The sequence below is a fragment of the Hemiscyllium ocellatum genome, chromosome 13 (assembly GCF_020745735.1).
Source record: "Hemiscyllium ocellatum isolate sHemOce1 chromosome 13, sHemOce1.pat.X.cur, whole genome shotgun sequence".
In the NCBI taxonomy this organism is placed as follows: Eukaryota; Metazoa; Chordata; class Chondrichthyes; order Orectolobiformes; family Hemiscylliidae; genus Hemiscyllium; species Hemiscyllium ocellatum.
Window position 1 is genome coordinate 59,234,871 of NC_083413.1, and position 22,172 is coordinate 59,257,042.

General features: G+C 40.0%; 1 protein-coding gene across 1 annotated transcript in view; it reads left to right on the plus strand.

Moving 5' to 3' along the window:
- LOC132821344 (protein FAM124B) overlaps window positions 1-22,172 on the plus strand; it is a 47,563-nt gene that overhangs the window by 8,563 nt on the left and 16,828 nt on the right. Inside the window, exon 2 of the mRNA XM_060833927.1 lies at window positions 1,450-1,478. Within this exon, the coding sequence (XP_060689910.1) occupies window positions 1,450-1,478 (29 nt within the window). The remainder of the gene's footprint in view (window positions 1-1,449; window positions 1,479-22,172) is intronic.

Here is a 22,172-nt window from a genome sequence, read left to right on the forward strand (position 1 = left end):
GTATAGCAAAAGTTGTTTTCTGTAAAGTGCTTTGGGACTACTTATGTTTGATAGATGCAAAATAAATATAATACTTTTTTCTTTGTTTTCTTTCATTCAGTGTGTTCCAGTTAATATTGAAAATGTTTAGACTAAGTAGAGTGTGTAGGTTTTGCATTAAATAGGATTTGTTTGATACAGCATCAAAATATCATTTGTTGAAGCTTATTGAAACTTAGAAATGATGAGGTTGCAAATCAGATATTTACATTTACAGCAATTTTTCATTCATCCAGCTGCAACATTACAAGTATGTTGAATTTTCAGACCACTCGTATAGTAGAAACAGGATTGTCATTCTTAATAGTATTTACATGACCAATCACGCAAAGTTGTTACAGCCATAATTAACTTAAAGTTGTATGTGAAAGATAACTTTATTAGTGGTTTATTTATTTCTATATTTAATTGGAAAGTGTGATTTCCTCATTTATTAAAATACTAAGTACATAAATCCATCACTTGTTTGCTTTCACAAATGTTTCAATTCACAGATTTCAAAGTTGTAGATTCACATACTAAAATGAAATATTGCAGTACAAAAACTGGCACTATTGAAGTAAATCACAATGTCATTTACTCATCTGACACTTCTAAAAATAATTCTACCTATGCCAACAGTGTTAACTGTTAGTTTTATTTTCTGATTTTGGTTTACTGTACTTCGTTTTTAATTTTTTTGAAAAAAAGGATCAAACCATGTAAATCCATCATCAAGAGAAAGATGTGGCATTCAACATTTCCATTGAAAAATGGCAAATTCAACAGTTCTTTGTTAACTTCTATATTCTGCAATAATAGTACAGGTACTGCTTCAAATTAAAAATTCTATGTATCAATCATAAGACAAGTGAAAACACAGTTGAAATTTCAAGAGCAAAAGTGTTTGTTCAGAAAAGAAAATGTCAGGGTTTTGGCTTTCTGGTTGGAGCCAAAAATCTGTAAAGGTCTGTTCCCAAGAGCAGCAAAAAATATGAGTTGTTTTAGGTGTAGCTAGGTGATGCACTTCTCATTGCAACAATTCTGAGACATAAGAGATTTGTGAGGATGGCACAAGCTGGATGATTGTGGCACCAGATCTCCTGGCAGGCATAGCTGCAATTGGTAACAGCAGCAACAGTTTTCAAAAAAATCTCACTGCACTTGGCTGTAAAATAGGCAATGACATATATATGAAATTATTCTGGAACTTGCTTTATATTTCTGAGTTTCCCACAAGCCACTGAATGTAAGGAATGAAAGATTTCAGACCTCAGCTATGCATGTGGCAAAAATTTTGAAACTTAGTACACTAAATAAGTTAAAGATTTGTTGCTTTCCCCCAATTGATAGCATATTTTTTTGTAGAATCTTTTTCTTTATTGTGCAATACATCATATTTAATTTTGCATTATTGTCATTTTATTACAGGTCTGATTCCAGCAGGATGTCTTCAAGTAGTAAGTACGAATTACATTTGTGACCATTGCATCTCAACACTTTCTTGGATCCTTGCTAAAGTTAATGGGGAAAGAAGGCACACACTCTGCTAAAAGTAAGGGAGGGGAAATATTATGTACTATCATAAACAGTGAAGTATAAATTTGTCCGGTGACAAGCAGTGTCCTACAGGGTTCAGTATTGGGGCCGCAGCTGTTCACATTATATATTAATGATCTGGATGAAGGGACTGGGGGCATTCTAGCGAAGTTTGCAGATGATACGAAGTTAGGTGGACAGGCAGGTAGTACTGAGGAAGTGGGGAGGCTGCAGAAGGATCTAGACAGTTTGGGAGAGTGGTCCAGGAAATGGCTGATGGAATTCAACGTGAGTAAATGCAAGGTCTTGCACTTTGGAAAAAAGAATAAAAGCATGGACTACTTTCTAAACAGTGAGAAAATTCGTAAAGCCAAAGTACAAAGGGATCTGGGAGTGCTAGTCGAGGATTCTCTAAAGGTAAACATGCAGGTTGAGTCTGTGATTAAGAAAGCGAATGCAATGTTGTCATTTATCTCAAGAGGGTTGGAATATTAAAGCACCGTTGTGCTAGTGAGACTTTATAAACCTCTGGTTAGGCCCCATTTGGAGTATTGTGTCCAGTTTTGGTCCCCACACCTCAGGAAGGACATACTGGCACTGGAGCATGTCCAGCAGAGATTCACACGGCTGATCCCTGCAATGGTTGGTCCAGCATACGAGGAACGGCTGAGGATTCTGGGATTGTATTCATTTGAGTTTAGAAGATTAAGGGGAGATTTAATAGAAACTTACAAGATAATACATGGCTTGGAAAGGGTGGACGCTAGGAAATTGTTTCCGTTAGGCGAGGAGACTAGGACCCGTGGACACAGCCTTAAATTAGAGGGGGTCAATTCAGAACAGAAATGCAGAGACATTTCTTCAGCCAGAGAGTGGTGGGCCTGTAGAATTCATTGCCGCAGAGTGCAGTGGAGGCCGGGACGCTAAATGTCTTCAAGGCAGAGATTGATAAATTCTTGATGTCACAAGGAATTAAGGGCTACGGGGAGAATGTTGGTAAGTGGAGTTCAAATGCCCATCAGCCATGATTGAATGGCGGAGTGGACTCGATGGGCCGAATGGCCTTACTTCCACTCCTATGTCTTATGGTCTTGTCATTGTGCACAGTGCAATGTGTGAAAAGATGCATATTTGTGCACTTGGAAACTACCTTTCCTGCTGTTTATTGCTCTTAAATTTTAGTAACATTCATGTATCTTCTCAAACCTAAAATCAACGTTTTAAAAATTGTAAACTGAGAGTATTATAAACTGATCTCAGATCAGATAGGGGGAGGCCTAGTGATATTATTGCTGGACTGGGGGAATGTCCAGGGGAACCGGGTTCAAATCCTCCCGCAGCAGGTGGTGGAATCTGAATGAAATATATTTAAAAATAAAATCTGGAATTAAGAGTCTAGTGATGAACATGAAGCCATTGTCGATTGTCAGAAAAACACATCTGGTTCACTAATGTACTTTCAGGAAGGAAACTGCTATCCTTATGTGATCTGGCCTCCATGTGACCCCAGACCAACCACAATGTGGTTGACTCTTAACTGCCTTCTGCGCAATTAGGAATGGGCAAGAAATGCTGGCCTAGCCAGTGACACCCTCATCCTGTGAATAAATGAAAAAAGGATTAGTGTGATATTTATACTGGAAATAGTGTGACATTTCGGCGCACCAATTGTCAGTTGACTTAAAATTTGTTTTGTCTTGCTGGCGTGTTCAAATATAAATTAATTGCTTCAAGGCTTATGATTGCTATTGTGAACAGTAAAATACTTGTCAACATAGTGCTTTGCTAATTCTCTCCAACGAAGAAGTGAAATTGTTGACAAAAGTATATAATTGCGGCTGGTGGCAGTTGGCATCTTATTGATTTATTTTAATTCAGGTCCCAAACTGATTATGAACAGAGGATATTGGAGCAGAGGAAGAGTGTTTGGTCCCTTGAGCCAGCTGCACCATTCAATAAGATCTTGATGGATATGTTTGCACTTTGAATTCCACATTTCCATCTAACCCCCTCCCCCCACCCCCCGCATTGATTCGCTACCAAAAAAAATCTATCCACCTCTGTCTTATTCAAAGACCCCTATTTCCACCAACTTGTGAGGCTTAAAGTTCCAAAGTTGCACAACACATATCTCTATCTGCAACATTTGATCCCTCATTTTAAAAGCCTGCCCTGTAGTTCTGGACCCACCCAGAAAAGGAAAAATAATGCATCTTGTCAAGACTATTCAGGATCTTATACACTTCAATGAAGTCACCCCTCACTCTTCTAAACACCAGAGGAGGGACAAAAACAAAACACAGTCTGCCCAACCTTTTCTCATAATACAAGCCGCTAATTTTGGGTACAATCTAATTACATCTCCTCCTCCTCCTCCTAATTTCCTCCAATGTATTATCATATTTCCTTAAAAAAGGAAACCAAATCTGCGCGCACAGTTTTGGATGCCCCAGTATCCTGGATAACTGAAGATAAGATATGTGTTCAATTCCTTTCATAATGAAGGATAACATCCAACTAACCTTCTTGCTTGCATGTCATATCTGCTGGCTCATGTTTTGTGACTCGTTCACTGGAACACCTAAATCTCTCTGCACCTCAAATTTCTTCAGTAATTCTCCATGTATGTATTACTTGTATTTTCATTCTTTCTGCCAAGGTGAACAACTTCACATTTTCTCACATTGTACTTCAAACGCCAGATATTTGCCCTCTCATTCACTTCATTTATGTAATCCATAAACTCCTTATGTCTTCTTCACAACATGCAACATGGTGTTCTCTGTGAATTTAGCTATCTTTGCTCCCCTCATCTAAATCATTGATATAAATGATAAAAAGTTGAGACCATAGGAGAGGCCATTATGGGACTCCATCCATGGCATCCTGCCAATTAGATAATGACCCATTTATGCAAACACTGTTTGCTGCTAGCCAGCCAATCTTCTATTCATGCTAACATGCCACCTTACCCCCCCCCCCCCCCCCCCCCCCCACCCCACCCATGAGCTTTCATTTCTGCAATAGCCTTTGATGTGGTACCTAATCATATCCCTTATGGGAATGCAAGTACAGTATGCCTCCAGACTCCACTTTATCCATAACACATGTTATTCAAGAAACATAGAAAATAGGAGGAGTAGGTCATTTGGCCCTTCAAGCCTGCTCGACCATTCAGTATGATTACGGCGGACCATCTAACTCCGTTCACTTTTTGCACTTTTTCCCATTTTGAAATATTTCACCCCAAAAGCTATATCTGACTCCTTCTTGAAAACATTCAATGTTTTGGCCTCAACTGTTTTCAGTGGCAGAGAATTCCACAGGCTTACCACATTCTGAGTGAAGATATTTCTCCTCATCTCAGTCTTAAATGGCCTATCCCGTATCCTTAGACTGTGACCCTGGTTCTGGATTTCCTGGCCATCGGGAACATTGAATCACAGGACTACAGCACAGAAAAGGTCCCTTTAGTCCATCACGTCCATGCTGACTAAAAACAAGCAATTAACTATTCTCATCCCATTTTCCATCACTTGGCCCATAGCCTTATGTTCTTTGGCATTGCAAATGCACAGCTAAATACCTCAATGTTATGAGGATTTCTGCCTCTACCATTCCTTTGGGGAAATAGTTCCAGATTCTCACCACTCTCGAGATGAAAACATTTTTCCTCACATCCCCCTCCAAATCTCCTACTCCTAACCTTATAACTATACTCCTGGTCATCGATCTCTCTGCTAAGGAGAAATGTTCATTTCTGTCTACCTTAACTATAGTCCATTTAATTTTATTCATTTCAATCATGACCCCCCCCCCTCCACCAGTCTCCTCTGCTCCACGGAAAATGACAGCAATCTATCTAACCTCTCTCGACAACTAAAACTCCTTTGCATCCCCACCAGTGAATCACATCCCTCCAATAATGTAAATTCCAGAACTGCACACAATACTCCAGCTGTAGCTCAACTCTGTACCATCCCTGATGAAGGGCTTATGCCCAAGATGTCAATTCTCCTGCTCCTTGGATGCTGCCTGACTTGCTGTGCTTTTCCAGCACCACACTCTCAACTCTGATCTCCAGCATCTGCAGTCCTCACTTTCTCCTCTGTACTGTTCCAGCTTAATCTCCCTGCTCTTGAACGCGATGCCTTGGCTAATAAAGGCAAGTATCCCATATGCTGCCTTAACCAATTTTTCTATTTGATCTGCTATCTCAAGGGACAGGTGGACAGCCACACCAAGGTCTGTCTGATCTTTACACTTTCAAGGGTCTTACCCTTCATTGTGTATTCCCTTGCCTTAATTTCCTGCGTAAGTACAGCAACTCAACTTAGCTGGATTGCATTCCATTTGTCACTGACCAACCCGTCGATAGCCTCCTCTAATCTAAGACTATCCTCATTATTTACAACCACACTAATGTTTGGATCACCCATCCTTACTGTATTTATTCTGTTTCACCCAGTTAGAATTTTACAGGTATCTATGAGGACTCAAGTTCATCCCCGCCTTCCCCCACCCCCTACTCTTTTAAACTCCCAATGATCCAATCTCATTTTACATGCAGGTCAGGTCCTAATGATTCACCTGTCTTCATACCTCAGTCCTGCATTGTCACTTTTTTTTGTAAATTGGTTAAGCATGATTTCCTTTTAATGAAACTCTGCTGTCTCAGTTTTTTTCTAAGTGTGCTGCTATAACTTCTGTAATGATTGATTCTAACACCATCCCCATGATAGATGTCAAACAAGATGACTGCTATTTTGCAATATCCTGTTTTCTGTCTTTTCCCCCTTCATGGTTAAAGGGCTTATATCTGCTATTTGCAAATTCGATGGAACCTTTCCTGAACCTATGGAATTTTGGAAAATTTGCTCCAGTTCATCTACAACTCAGTACCACCTCTATGAGGACCATTGGCTGAAGACCATCTGAACCCAAAGACTTATCAGTTAGCAGCTCCATTAGTTTGGTTAATGTAATTTCCTTGGTGACTGCAGTTTTGGTAAGCTCACCTTGCCTTTCTACTTCCTGATTTTACAGCTATTAATGTGAAGACAGAAGAAAACCTTTTCTTCTACTGTTTCCTTATTACCACCAATTATCTCTCTAATCTCACTCTCTGGTGGACTGTCTTTCACTTGAATTGAACTTTTTTCATTAGCTATATTGAAAATTGCTACCCGTTTTTACATTTATAGCTATCTTTCTCTTGTACTCTGATTTCTTCAACCTTGTTAACTTTTTCCACTGCTCTTTATGTTCCAAGCAGTCAGCTGACCTGCTGCTCATCTTTGTGCAGTTATGAGTTTTTCCCTGAGTTTAATCATTTCCCTAAAGTCTTTAGTTGACAATGGATAGTGGGTCATCTTTCTTTGTGGTAGTACTATACTTACTCTGAATATTCTGAAATGTCCCCTTAAATATCTGTTACTGTGTTTCTATTGGTCTATCACCCAGCCTAGTATGTCAGTTCAATTCAGCAAGTTCAGTTGTAATGCCCACATAGTTGTCCCTATTTAGTTTTAACATATGAATCTTTGATCCAGTCTCCTCCCTTTCAAACTGAATATAAAATTCTCTCATATTGTGTTCTCATTGTACAAATGGTGCCTTTATTTTGAGGTCTTGAATTAATCCTGTCACATAACACAAGTTCAAGGGTAATGTAAACTGCTGTCTGTTCAGTTCCAGAATTCACTGCTCTAAGAAACTACTTTGAAAGCTTTACATGAATACCTCTACTGACATCTGTGTGATGCTGGAAAAGCATAGCAGGTCAGGCAGCATCCGAGGAGCAGGAAAATCGACATTTCAGGCGTTAGCCCATCATCCGGGCTTATGCCCAACAGGTCGATTCTCCTTCTGCTCAGATGCTACCTGATCTGCTGCGATTTTCCAGCACCACACTCCCGACTCTGATCTCCAGCATCTGCCGTCCCTACTTTCTCCTCTGGTAACTTCTCCAATCAGACTTTTTTCAGTTTATTTCTCGATTAAAGTCACCCATGCCTCATCCTACATTGTGGTTGCTGTTAGAGGCCTGTAAACCACTCCCACTAATGACTCCTTTCTCCTGTTGTTCTTATGTCAACCCCAACTGATTCTGTATCTTGACCTCCTGAACTAAAGTCACCTCTAATTATTGCACCCATGTCATTCTGACTAACAGTGCTGCTACTCCATCTTCCTTTTCTTCTTGAACATCATCAACCTCTCAATATTCATTATCCAATCTTGTTATTCTGCAGTCACTTCTCTGAAATGGCTATCAGATCCTAATCAGTTACTTCAGTGAGTGCTATCACTTCATTTACTTTGTAATGAATACACAAACTCAGAGACAAAAGTTTTGTGTTGTTAGTTTTTCTAATATATTGTTGGTGTACTCTTAGCATCTTTTCTCTCTCTAACACTTCCAGCCATTCTCTGACCCTAAATGCCCATATTATTAGTTTTCTTTCTTACATTGGCCCTACCCTCTATGGACGGCAGCTTTCTAAATTTGATCCCTTTCTCCCACTTTTTAATTTCAAGCTCTCTCCGCTTTCCTAATTATGCAGTTACAAGAATACTGATCCCAGTGCAGTTCAGGTGTAGACTATCCCAATGGTATCGTGCCCACTTGGCTTCTTACGACTGCCAGTGCCCCATGAACCAGAACTCTTTGTACTCATACCAGCCTTTCAGCCGTGTAGTCACCTCCCAGACTTTATATATCAATTTGCATGCAGGTCAGATAATCAGTAATTATAACCTTTGAGGCTCTAAATGAAAGTGCAGAACCTAACAGCTCCTAATCTCTTTTATAGAACCTCTTACCTGGTATCCGTGCCAATGGTATTTACATGGACCATGATAAATGGACCCTGGCCCTCCTGCTGCAAGTTCCTCTCCAGTTCTGAGCAGATGTCCTGCTGTGGATTGTGTCAATCCCTCTTACTATACCATCTCATATTACTGCAAAATTCCTTGTTGTTCCCCCCACTTCAATGGCTCCTAGAACCATGCTTGCATAGTCAGTTTGCTCATTCTCCCTCACCCCCCTCCCCCCGCACTCATCTAAACAAGCTGAGTATCTCTCAGACCTTTTGACAATTGCAGGAGTCGATATTGTTGCACTCCTATCCTTTGCCACCGACCAAATCAGAAGACCCTGTCCTAATGGTTGTGTCCACCTCCTGATTCAAAAAGAAATCCAGGTAAAGTTTCACTTCCCTGATGTGTTGCAGTATCAGCAGTTCAGCCTTCACACCATGAACTCCGAGCCAAAACTACTCAAAATTCAAAACACTTGCTTAGTCAGGCCTGTCTAGGATCACAAGAATATCTCCAAGCTCGCACATACTGTAGTCTTATCATGTTAATGAGTTTTCTTTAACTAATTATATTATTTACTCATTTATGTTGTTTTTTTTGTATACATTGTTAATTATGCCATCATTTGTATACTAAGTTAAACTTGAGAATAAAATAACCTTGAGTGTTTAACGGATACTTATGAAAAAGATAGCTCCTTTCCCACTAGTAGGGCAGAGCTGTTCCTACAGTTGATTCGTTCAGGATGGTTGAGAGTGAAATGAGAGTCACACAAATTCATGTGCAGTTGTTTCATTTTCAGTGAATTCATTCCAGTGTGGAAATAGACAGGTTTGCCAACTTTGGGAACCAACTTGCCTCTCAAAACCATTCTTCTTTGCATGTAAGCTGATTACAAAATCGCATGGCAGCGTTGTGTTCTAATACAGAGGAACTTCGATAATCTGAAGGACACGGGCGGGGAGTATTTCGATAGGTTAACCAAATTCTGGATAACACCGTTTAGCCAAGCATCAAGACCTTGCGATCTTGTTCAAATAATCCAAAATTCGGGTAATCGAATGCTGGGTAATCAAGGTTCTTCTGTATATATTTAATTGTCAATTAAGAAAAAATGTCCTTTCTTTTAGAAAGTGGATTGTTTCTAATAAGTTGATTATACAAAATTGTAATGGATGAATTTCACTTTATGGATATAAAGCATCCCAGTAGTGCAAAATCTAACCATTACTAATTCTCAAAGAGATTCAAAGCATACCATCTCCAGCTGATGATAAACTTTATCTTGGCAAACTCAATCAGAACAGTATTGATCCCCTAATACATTTAGATCTCTATCGTAAATCTTGCATTGGTTCCATCATCAAACCAAGCAACATTTGTATGAAGTGTCTTCATGAATGGGGAAAGAAATGGATTCACAATTTCTACTTCTGAGCTTTATTTCTTCCACAGGCTTGAAGCCATAGTTCCATCTAAATCTGAATGCTAATGTAAGTGGAACTCTCCTAAATCATATTCCTGATGCTTCCTGCAGACCACTCAATAGTATTGTAGCTTCACCATGTAATGCAGTGGAACACTCATCTCAGTAAATTAGTTGAAATCTAGGATATGTTTTGCTGACCATTGGGATGATATTCTTTCAGGATTTTTTTGATTCCTCACAAAGCTGTAGTACACTGTACAGTGTTTAACAAAAGCTAAAGAGTTTGAACAATGGTTCTGGACTTTGGTGCCAATTTGAAGAAATATGTTTCCCAGACTTCAGAATATGAAAAAATGATTACATGAAAGGTCTTGTCACTGAGGATGTCTCTGGTCAGTGCTGGCCCGAGCAAACTGACATGCATGTCAAGCTCACTAAGAAATTTAGAGCGATTGTTGAAAAATCAGAACCGTTGCCAAAGCAGCCAGCCAGCTTTTCTCCCATAATATAAACTGTTGTGATCTTTGGACATGTGGCATTCTTGTGTTTGTCCTGATGAGTGTAAGATGAAAAACTTGGACAATGTGTTTTTCTCTACTGACAAGAAGGAACTCAGAACTGGTTAATTTGCAAGCAATATGCACAACTACAGAGAGGTTATTGCATGCCAGAAATGAGATGCTAATTATTGTTCAAAACAATAATTTTGAACAATACCTAATGTTGCCAACCACTATATAGAACATGATAATGTAATAATTTACCTTATAAAGTTTTCTAATGATTACTTTGATATGTTGTGTAGCTTTTTTTGCATGAGCTAGGTGTGAATGGATCCCCTGTCAAGGACTTAGCACAGAAACAGATCTGTTGGTCCAACTTGTCCATGCTGACTATATATCCTAACCTAATCTAGTCCTATTTGCCAGCACTTGGCCCCATACCCTGCTATTCATGTACCCCTCCAGATGCCTTTTTAAAAATTGTAATTTGTGGGTTTGTGACTTTTTAATTATGTTAAAGAATCTTAGCAGCTGTTATCACATTTATAAAAAACAACCGTGGGGATGGGGTATAAACCAAAAAATATGGTATTACCATCAGCCTATTGGGGACTATGTGCAGTATACTACTCATGATCTCCTTCAGGGAAGTTTCAGTTTCCATTGTAGATAAGACCTAAATAAACTTCTGTAGGGAGAAAGTTAAAATATGAAGGAAGAATCATAGAATCATAAAAGAGATGTACATTAGTATATCTCTTGGAGCAATATAGCAGTAGATCAAAGCAGATGACTCTTTGGGCACAGGGAGCTGTTCTTTTACAAAAGGGAATGAAATAACACAGGACTTGTTAACATCTGCAATGTTCATAATATTAAAATGCTGCTTCCTTGATTTAAAAGCTATCAGTTGCAAGATGCCAACTTGTGATATGACCATTGCTTCCAGTGCAGCTGTTATGCAAACCTTGTCCTGCCCACTCATTTTGAATGGTTAAATACAACCAGTTCTAAGCTTGCTGTTGAGTGGTTGTGCACCTGAATATCAGCTTAAAATTGTAAGGGGCTTACAGGAGTTGAAACTAGCCTATTCTTACTCAAAATCACTCCATACCACTTACAGGGGAAGTAAAATTTGGCTGGAGCAGATATTGAGAATTTTTGTAAAAGGAAGTTGAAAATTAAGAGTTGCATAGCGTTGCAAAGAGTAGGCTGCGACACTTCCTAACACTCTGCTTGGTACAGGAGATGGCATGTAAGAGAATTATCATCCATCCTGAGGAAGACAAGAGCATCTGCAGACATGGTGCAAAGGCAGTGGAACCTGTTAACTATAGCTTTCAATGGATTCTAGCTGTGAGGATCTGTGTTCACAACAAGTTGAGTGACCTCACATGACTGGCCATGATCTGGAAATATATCTTCAATGTCATATCCTACTAACCTCAGACTATTCCGTCATCACAACAACCTGTTAACCATAATTTTCTCTGTAGGATTGCATACCAATCAGATATTAGAGGAAAATAATTCTTTATGATCACATCACAGACAATCATGTGCAAAGTAACGTGCATGCATTAAATGCCACTCTGCTCCATGGGAAACCTACAATCCTTGCCTTCTCACTTTGCACCCGTCTCTCAAACAAAAGAGCAGAAATTGTTTTGAGCTGTTTCAGAATACAGAAACATTGTTGGATGTTTTGTGTAACTGTAAGGCGAACTGGTAGATGCTGCAGAGACATCTGCTTCAGCCTGGAAGAGTCAGGTGCATGAAACTTAAAGGTTTTCATAATCATTGGCAAGAAGATCTTTTGCTTTGCTCTGAGTCTGCACTGAAGTCTCTGGCTTCTGTACATTTGGTAGATTTCTGTGAGGAATTTCTTTGTGAAGCTGTAATATTTGCGACATGCTTCTTTGTTGAGGTTGTGGTGGTAGAATTGTGTCTACTGATCTTTCTCCTTGCCATGTTGTGGAGACCAGGGAAAGAAACTACGTTCCCATGCCTGCAAGTAAATGGCTTGTGCAGATTCCTTAAAGTCAAGGCCAAGTCCTTCAGTCTGTTCCTTGTGACTCCCTGTAGTCTTCAGTAATTTTGGACAACTCTGTGGATTCACCAAACACTTAGACATTTTGGAGCAAAAGCCACTAGACATCAGTCAGCAACTAAACTGTAAGTAATTGATGATCCTCTTAAATAGCAATAGTGAGTGCATCCATTCTGCTGCTGACACATATTTAGCCTTGTAAGGTGAGGAGAAAGTGTTGGCTGGACCATTGAACTTCATTATGACGGCGCTGCCATCTAATCAGGTTTTGCATGTAGGTTGCTGTCAAAATCCACCCACTCTACAGCATTCAGCACTCACTGTGTAGTTCTAGGCCTTGGAACCTTACTATCAACAGGGCAGATATTGCCAGGATTCAATATCACTCTGTTGTGCTCTGTGGGTTTGAAGACCAGCACTTCAAACCTGGTACCAAGCTCATGGTCTACAGAGCAGCAGTGATATTTGTCCTCTATTTGGCTTAGATACATGGGCTATGTACAGTCAAAAGCCTGGAGTGGTTATACTAAAATCCCACAATCCATTGGCAGGATAGGCACAATAACCTAAGTGCTCTCACTCAAGCCAACACCCTCCGCATCAAAACACTGACAGTGTTTGATCAGCTCTGCTGGGCAGGCCACATTATCCACACGCCTGATATGAGGCTCATGCGATAGATGGTCAACCATTGACACCTGGACCAAGACCGCCCAAAATGGAGGGTAATCATGTGGGAAGGATTGATACATCTGAGTCTCATCACTGATCGTAAGCGGAAGGAGTTTGTGCTAAACTGGGCAACCCCCACCACCACCACCTCATTTCCCCAACCAGTTTCTGTCCTTCCTGTGACAGACATTGCAAAATGTACATTGGACACTTAAGTCATCACCTGAGCATTAGTTTAAGTGTGGAAGCAACTCATCCCTGTAAGGGAGTTCCAGGAGGAAGAGAAGCTACTACTCTCGTTAAACCTGGCATCTGTTATGGCTAATACCAGCAGTGTGCCTGCTTACTCTGAAACCCAGGGTTCTGCAAAATTGAATGATGCATATCTGAATGTTGTGACTCTGGGATCTTATCTCCAACAGTGTTCATTATTTGCCTTTCCACGGATGAGTGTAATCCTAGAAAACACCCAGCAAATTTGTTCTGTCCATTCATCTTGCTGGCTCTCACATTCCTGAGAAGTTTGAACTTTCCCCTGGGGGGACATTCTGGACACTGCGTCTTGGTTGCTGGGATGCCAGTAATTCAATTCCTTTATCGTAGCTGACTTTATTCCCCACCCCTTCAGTTTAGCACAACCACTAAGAGCCATTTTAGAAAATGGAAACAACCACTATTATCCTTAGGGTTTGACTAAGACTGCAGATAAAAGATGAATCCAGAATGACTGGCTAACATGATAATACAATTAATTTTGCTTTTATCATAAAAGAGAATTGTGATTTACATGAAGCCACCTACAGAGGTTAGATGAACATATTGTACTGTAGGATCATCGGATTTTTTTTTTAAAAAGATACTGGCAGGAATCCCAGAAATAATCCTCAAAAACCATGCATACTTTCTGTGGCTTTGAACCAATGTGTATAGTTTCAAAGCTGACACACACAGACCCTCACAGATGGTGAATGTATAATCTCTTCCATCCTGCATCTAGTTATAATTCTGGCTACACCATCTGACAATATAAATGCTAAAAACTTCATTTAATTAGTATTGAGATCAGAGGAAAAACTGTCAACTTATGAGGCACAAATGAAATTAAATCATGATATGAATGTTCTTTGATGTCTACTTTGTACAATATGCATTTGTCCCAGTATGTTACAGTTGCAGAAGTTTTACTTTTAAAATAAATCAATTTCTGTCTCACTTTTGTAATGTAAAAATGACAGTCATTAGAAGCTTAACATGCAAAATGAATTATTTGGTAAAAAGCACAGCCATTTTTAATTACTGAATCCACTGGATTATCACAGATCATGCACACAACCAGCAAGAGCATGTTGCTGATGCTTATGAAAATATAATTTAACTTTTTTTCTATAATAACTGACACCATCCCATCAGTAAGACTTTGAACTGCAAACAATAATTTGTAGATTCTTGAAGGTCACTTTATAAGGTGTTCCAACACAAATGTTGTTTAATAAATGGCTTTGATCTTAAATTGTTTTGATTGCATAATATTTATAAAGGCTCAGCATTTAAAAACGAGATAGTGCATCACATTCTGACATGAGCTTATAATGGCCAAACACTTTACAGTTAATAAATTATTTTTGAAATTTAGTTGCCATTATATTTTAGGAAAGCAGACTCCCTCAAACAGCAGAGAGTTTGTTTAGATTCTCAAGATGTGAGCATTGCTGGCAAGTGAGCATTTACTGCTCATCCCCATTTACTCTGGAGGAGGTGATGATGAGCTGCTGTCCTGAACCTCTGCAGTCCATAAGCCTAGTTACACCCACAATGCTGTTAGAAAGATAGTTGCAGAATTTTAATATATTGATCGTGAAGGTGCAGTAATATAATTCCAAGTAAGGATGTCACAAGTCTTGGAGGGGAATTTTCAGGTGGCTGTGTTCTCATTCATCTGTTGCACATCTCCTTCTAGGTAATGGAGGCCATGAGGTTGGAAGGGTTTTTGTAAGAAGCCTATAGTGAGCTCTTGCTGGGCATCTTGTGGATGGTACACTGCTGCCATTGGTGAAGGGAGTGAATGATAAAGGTATTAGATGGGGTTTAAATGATCCCAGCTGACGATAATGCTGGACAGGCCAGACCCCAAGGCGAAATCCTGGCTTGCTGGATCTTATGATTAGTTTTTGTAGTTTGGATACTGTGTTAGTTACTGAACACAATCACATGAGGTGCCTGTCATGGACAAAGGGGTAAATGGCATTGAACTTAATTTACAGCTGCATCCATCCCGTGACTGTCAAATCTGGGTAAGGCCATTTCCTTATCAGCTGTAGAAAATCTTCTTGGGGGCCCCCATCTAACTGTAGAAAGAGGTTTTTGGCCAATCTGACCATCCTACGAGGGTAAATTGCTAAATCCCTATGGTTGCACAGTCTTTCTTGGGACGTCTGTTCAGCGTCTGCTTTTGGGAGTTACTACAACGTGAACACTGGCCAAGGCATTCTTGAGGAGGAAATCTGTCTATGCTACTGGGAGCTCTAGGATAATCCCTATAGTTACTAGATCAGAAATTAAATCCATAGTGGGACAAGGATTTGAATCCTCCCTGACATGATCAATTGTTTAGTCCCAGTATCTGAGTTAGGCAGTAGACTTAGTTGCTTTCTGCAGAGGGGAAGGGTGGGGAGTGGAGAGATATGGAGACACCGTTCCTGCAAGGGAAAAACTCCAGCACTTTCTGGCAGTTTGCCCGGGCTGGCCAAACGTGGGAAATCTCTGCTGAGGGGGTCAGGGCTGTGCAGTAGGGATTCTTGTTGATTCAACTACAGCCCCCTGCCTAATTCATCATTTGTGTTTTTACAGAGCAGACACACTGGTCGAACGCATTTTGTTTTCACCTTTTGATCTCCAGAACGCTCTATCCATGTCCCTTTCAAGTGTTCCTGAATTGCTGGCAATAGACCTCAGGGGCCAGCTCACCCACAGAGAATGGCAGCTTTGGTCTCTTCCTAACCAGGGGATGTATAGGGCTCAGCATGGAATAAATCTCCTGAACCTTCCCAGTTTCCTGACCCTGAATCTTGTGAGTCACCATTTCTTGTGGCTGTTGTAGCTGTCTCAGCAGTGTGTCAAAGCTGCAAAGGAAAGGATTCCAAATCACAATCATTCAATTTAGAAAGAAGTGTCGTGTTGCAATGGCCTTGTGGCCCAGTTCTGGGCTATGGAAATTGTAACTGGGAGGGTATTGAGGGAAGGGGGTTTGGAGAAGGAGCGTGATGTGGAGTGTTCCCTATTGTTTTGCAGTTGGTCTCTCTCGCTCGCTCACTCTCTCTCTCTTCTCCCCCCCACCCCCCACTGTCTCCCATGCTCCCTCTCTCTCTCCCTCGCTCCCTTCCCCTCTACCCTGTCTCCCTCCACCCTCTCTCCCTCTTTCTCTATTTCTAGCAGGATATTCAGCTTTTCCTGCTCTAATTGAGTGTCGGGATTTTCTGATTTTAACCCCCGTCTAAGTGTTCCTTTTTTGACGTGGAGTATCTCAGTCCTGTTGGTACCTTCTAGATAATTTTAACTACTGCTCCTTAAGTAGTGATTGTAACTGGTCCGTGCTCGTGTTGGTGTTTTACTAGTTAGATTTCCTTTTTTCTAGAATCACCTTTGCATCACAATTTGCCATTATTGTATGTTAGATCAGAAAGGGTTTACTGTGACTCCTGTCCATTTCTTTTAATCCAGTTTAGGCTCATTTTAAAATTTTGGACCATGGTCAAATGTTTGTACCTTCTGTTCAACTCTCTTTTTTGCTTTGACTCATACAAGTGGATCAGTCCTGGACATGAGCATCCAATTCATTCACAGGCAAAACGGGGATGGGGGTGAATTTAAATTAGATTGTCTTCTGCCTCTTAAGCCTGAGACAGTGAGATATTATTTGATGTACACCTTGCTCTTGTAACTCTCTGAGATAGTCTGAAGGGTGTTTCCCAAACTGTGGTTTCCAGGTTCACAGTTTTGAAATAAACCCACACTGAAATAAAATTGAGATTAAGTCAAAGAGTTCATTTGAAAGGATCAAAACACGAGGTGATTACTTTGCTACGTCATGTGTGTATGTGTGCACGTACATAGGCCACCCACACACATATAATCTCTGCCTCTCTCTTTGGTAATTAAAGAAGACAGGAGAGGGGATTATAAGTTACAAATATTGGTAAATCCAGAGTTATTAAAAATCTGTTCAATGAGTTACAGTTTCCAAGTCAATGTTCAATAATTCTTTTCTTGATGGTAAAGCAGAGCCCAGTAGTTTACCACCTCAAAGGTCATGTATTGGCTTCTTGCCAGCTGGCAGTTTCGAAACAGAGGTGGCAGGTTCATGAGAGACGAATTCAGCCTTAAGGTCAGACAGCAACTAACCCAGACTCATAGAATCATAGAGGTATACAGCAAGGAAACAGACCCTTCGATCCAACTTGTCTGAGCTGACCCGATATGCTAAATAATTCGAGTCCCACTTGACAGCACATGGCCCATATCCCTCTAAACCCTTCCTGTTCATGTATCTATCCAGATACCTTTTAAGTGTTGTAATTGTACCAACCTCCACCACTTCCTCTGGCAGCTCATTCCATACACTCACCACCCTTGGGTCCCTTTTTACATTTTTCTCCTTTTACCTTAAAACTATGCCCTCTAGTTCTGGACTCTCCCAAACCCCAGGGAAAATTTACCCTAACTATGTCCCTCATGATTTTGTAAACCTCTCTAAGGTCACCCCTCAGCCTTCGACGCTTCAGGGAAAATGTTCTCAGTCTGTTCAGCCTCTCCCTGTAGCTCAAGCTCGCCAACCTTGGCAATATCCTTGTAAATCTTTTCTGAACCCATTCAAGTTTCACAACATAATTTCTATAGGAGGGAGACCAGAATATAACGCGGTATTCCATCAGCGGCCTAGCCATAGTCCTGTACAGCAGCAACATGATCTCCCAACTCTTATACTCCATGCACTGAAGGAAAACATACCAAACACCACCTTCACTATTCTATCTACCTATGACTCCACTTGCAAGGAGCTACGAACCTGCACTCCAAGGTCTCTTTGTTCAGCAACATTCCCCAGGACCTTACCATTAAGTGTATAAGTCCTGCTAAGATTTGCTTTCCCAAAGTGCAGTACCTCACATTTATCTAAATTAAACTCCATCTGCCACTCCCCAGTCCATTGGATCATCTAATCAAGATCCCGTTGTAATCTGCATTAACCTTCTTTGCTCCTCACTAAATCTCCAATTTTGGTATAGTCTGCAAACTTACTAACTATACCTCCTATGATCACATCCAAATCATTTATATAAATGATGAAAAGCAGTGGACCCAGCACCGATCCTTGTTGGCACTCCACTGGTCACAGGCCTTCAGTCTGAAAAACAACCCTCCACTACCAACCTCTGTCTTCTTGAGCCAGATCTGTATTCAACTGGTTGGTTCTCTCTGTAATCCATGAGAACTAACCTTGTTAACAAGTCTCCCACGGGGAACCTTGTTGAACACCTTACTGAAGTCCATTTAGATCACACCCACTGCTCTGCCCTCATCAATCCTCTTTGTTACTTCATCAAAAAACTCAATCAAGTTTGTGAAACATGATTTCCCATGCACAAAGCCATGTTGATGATCCATAATTAGTCCTTGCCTTTCCAAATACACGTAAATCTTGTCCCTGAAGGTTCCCCTCAACAAATTACCCACCACCAATGTCAGGCTCACCCATGTATAGTTCTCTGCCTTTTCCTTACCACCTTTCTTAAATAGTGGCATCATGTTTTCCGACATCTTGACTGTGACTATGGATGATGCAAATATCTCAGTAAGGGGCCCAGCAATCACTTCCATAGCTTCCCACAGAATTCTCAGGTACACCTGATTAGGTCCAGGGAATTTATCGACTTTTATGCTTTTAAGACGTCCAGCACCACTACCTCTGTAATTTGGGCATTTTTCAAGATGTTACTATTTCTTTCCCAGTGGTATATATCTTCCATATCCTTCTGCACAGTAAACACCGATCACCCAGAACTGTATCTTTAAATAATTCGACAAGTTGAGGTTTCATTTTTCTAGAGCTGAAAATGTGTTGCTGGAAAAGCGCAGCAGGTCAGGCAGCATCCAGGGAACAGGAGATTCAACGTTTTGGGCATAAGCAAGTCTTTAAGTCCCTTTTGTCAGCTTTAGCTGGAATTACTATGAAGCAGGACATTCTGAAAGTACAATCTTCCAGAAGTACAGTCATGTAATTAGCCTTGGCCATTTTATGAGTCAGCAAGGTCATCTGTTTCAATAAACAGAATGTAATTACATTTTATAGAGATTTTTCTTTTTGTCTGGTCATGACACAAGAACAAAGTAACTAACATTTATTATACAAAAGAAAAAAAACACAAACCCATGTAAGTTTAAAAATACCTTAGCAGTATAATCAGCAAAAAGAAAAATTCAGACTTATTCTCTGCAAAGCCCTGTACAGATCTTCAATCCCACAGTGATAGCAGTCCTATCCTTTTAGTTGTCAGTTTTAATGGCCGAGAGATGTCTTTCGAGTTCAGAGGGTTTGGATTCCTTTTTGGTTCTGATGGCTAGAAACTCTTCTTCATGATTAAAAACAAAAATAACTGTGGATGCTGGTAATCAGAAACAAAATCAATTTGTTGGAAAATCTAAGGACATCTGGAAGCATCTGTGGTGAGAAGTCAGAATAACATTTCAAATCCAGCGAACCTTCATCAGAATCTCTTTAGATTCTGAACAGTCACTGGACCTGAACTGTTAACACTGATTTCACTCCACAAACCCTGCCAGACCTGCTGAGATTTTCTAGCAATTTCTGTTTCGTTCTAAATGACTGGCTGTCTGTATGATCCTCTTTTTGTAAAAAGAAAATTGCCTTTCCAGAACTGAAACACCTGTTTTACCTCTATTTTAACTCTAATCCAGTTTCCCAAATGGTATTAGTAAATTGTAGGGTGTCAATAAGGTGGGCTGGTTTTCCCTGGATAATATAAAGCTTCTTGAGTGTAGTGGAGAGTATTTCATTGCATTGTTGACCTGTGCTTTGTAGATTGTGGATGGGAATTGAGGAGTCAGGAAGGGAGTCACTTGACTCAGCATTTCCAACTTCAGATCTGCTCTTGTAGCCATCCTATTTATGTGGCTGATCAACGATAATCCCCAATATATTGATTTTGTGCATTCAGTGAGGGCAATATTGGAATCTCTCTTGTTGGAGATGATCATTGCCTGGCATATATATGATATGGATGTTACTGGCCCCTTATCCAAGTCTGGATGTTTCTGAGTCTTACTGCACTTGGCCACAGACTGTTTTGGTGTCCGAGGAGTCAAGTATGGTGCTGAAGATGTTTGGGCCATCTTTTTGAGAGTTGATAAAGTGTGAAGCTGGAAAAAGCACAGCAGGTGAGACAGCATCAGAGGAGCAGGAGAGCTGACGTTTCAGTTTGGGACCCTTCTGTTTTAGATGTTGGTTGAATGATAGATGCAGGCCAGGGTAGATTAGCATTTCGTTTCTGCGGATAATGCCTTGAGATCTTTTACTGCAACCAAGAGGGCTTAATATCTTCATGAAGAATAAACATACTTTGTGTCCTCTGTACTGCTTTTCATTGCCCTTTTTTTTATAAGCCACCTGGGAGTCATAGAATTTTTATTAAGCTTTATTTCTGCTACTCCAATGAATATCGGAATTGCTTTTGCACACATGTCATATTGCAAATACATTCAGAAAGCACATGCTTAAGATGTAATAACAGATGGTATACATCTCTATTTTCCTGATTTTTATTTTTAAAATACTCGCAATATTAAATGGTTTATTGTATCCAAACAAAGCATGCAGAAGTGGAATGTAATTAATTTCAACATCATCCAATTAACCTGAAATAAATATCAGGCTGTAATTTAATGAAGTAGGGATCTTTTGTTTACATGTGTTTTTGTAATACCCCTTTTCCAATTGCTTTTTGGACAAGAGGGAGAGGTGAATTTAATAATGTTATTTTTCTCCTCTTCTGTCCATAAACAGAAGTATTTGTTTTAAATATTTTGTACTTTCTTTGAAGCAAGCTGTTGTTTCCCTCAAATCTTTCAGTTTGTGAAGTCTAGTTTAAAAATTACCTGAAGAAAACTCCTTAGAGTTAAATAGAAGACACGGTTTATTCGTGCATTGAAACACAGGGACTGATTGATTGTCACAACACACACAAGTCTACATATATACAAGGAAGAAAGGAAAAGGTTACAATCGCAAATAATTTAAAAATCATTGATTTGATATTAATCCACAGGATTTTTATGTGAGTCCAGAAAGTTAGTATTCAGTGATGATTCCTTTTCAGAGGAGCTTGGATTGAGGGCAATGCAGTTGGCTGAACTTGGTGGACTCATTTTGAGATTCAAGACAGTGCAGCAAGGCGATGGTGTACAGACTTTGTCCACTTTTTCAGCAAATGCAGTATTTTTTTCGGAACTAGATTTTGAAGGAAATTCAGAATAGATGCAGTCTTAATTAAGCCTGGAGTCTAGCTGTGGTGTCACCCATTAGATACTTAGCTGACAGGCTTGGTGTTATCAGCAATTATCTTCTTACTGGACTGAATTGGGGATGTGAAGAAAATGTAGATTTGAACCTTATCAAAGGCCAGGAGTTTGGGTCCTGTGACAGGATTTCAATATGACTCACTTTCAACTTAGTTTCTATGCAATAATTGGTCTTGGCCAGAGAGGTAAAAGCCAATGTACATTTTTTATGAGAATAATGATGAGCCATCACTGCCACTTCAGATATAGTGAGTTTCAATAGTTCGCCTTTGCTCAAAATTGACTGGGGGAGACATCCTGTCTTCTGGCCTTAAGCTGTTTGTAGACTCATGTTCTGCAGTGCAAAGGTGGGATATTCCAGGGCAATGATATTTGAGATCTGTTCTAATAAGTGGTGATTGGCTACAGTTTTTGCAAGGTTTCCAATTTGCATCATGTGGTAGTCATGTTTTAGTCTAGTAAAGTTTGCTTTAAAATTAATAAGAAAGTACAGCTTTTAAAACATTAATGATATCTGTTCGTATCTTGTAGCCATAACTCTTAGATG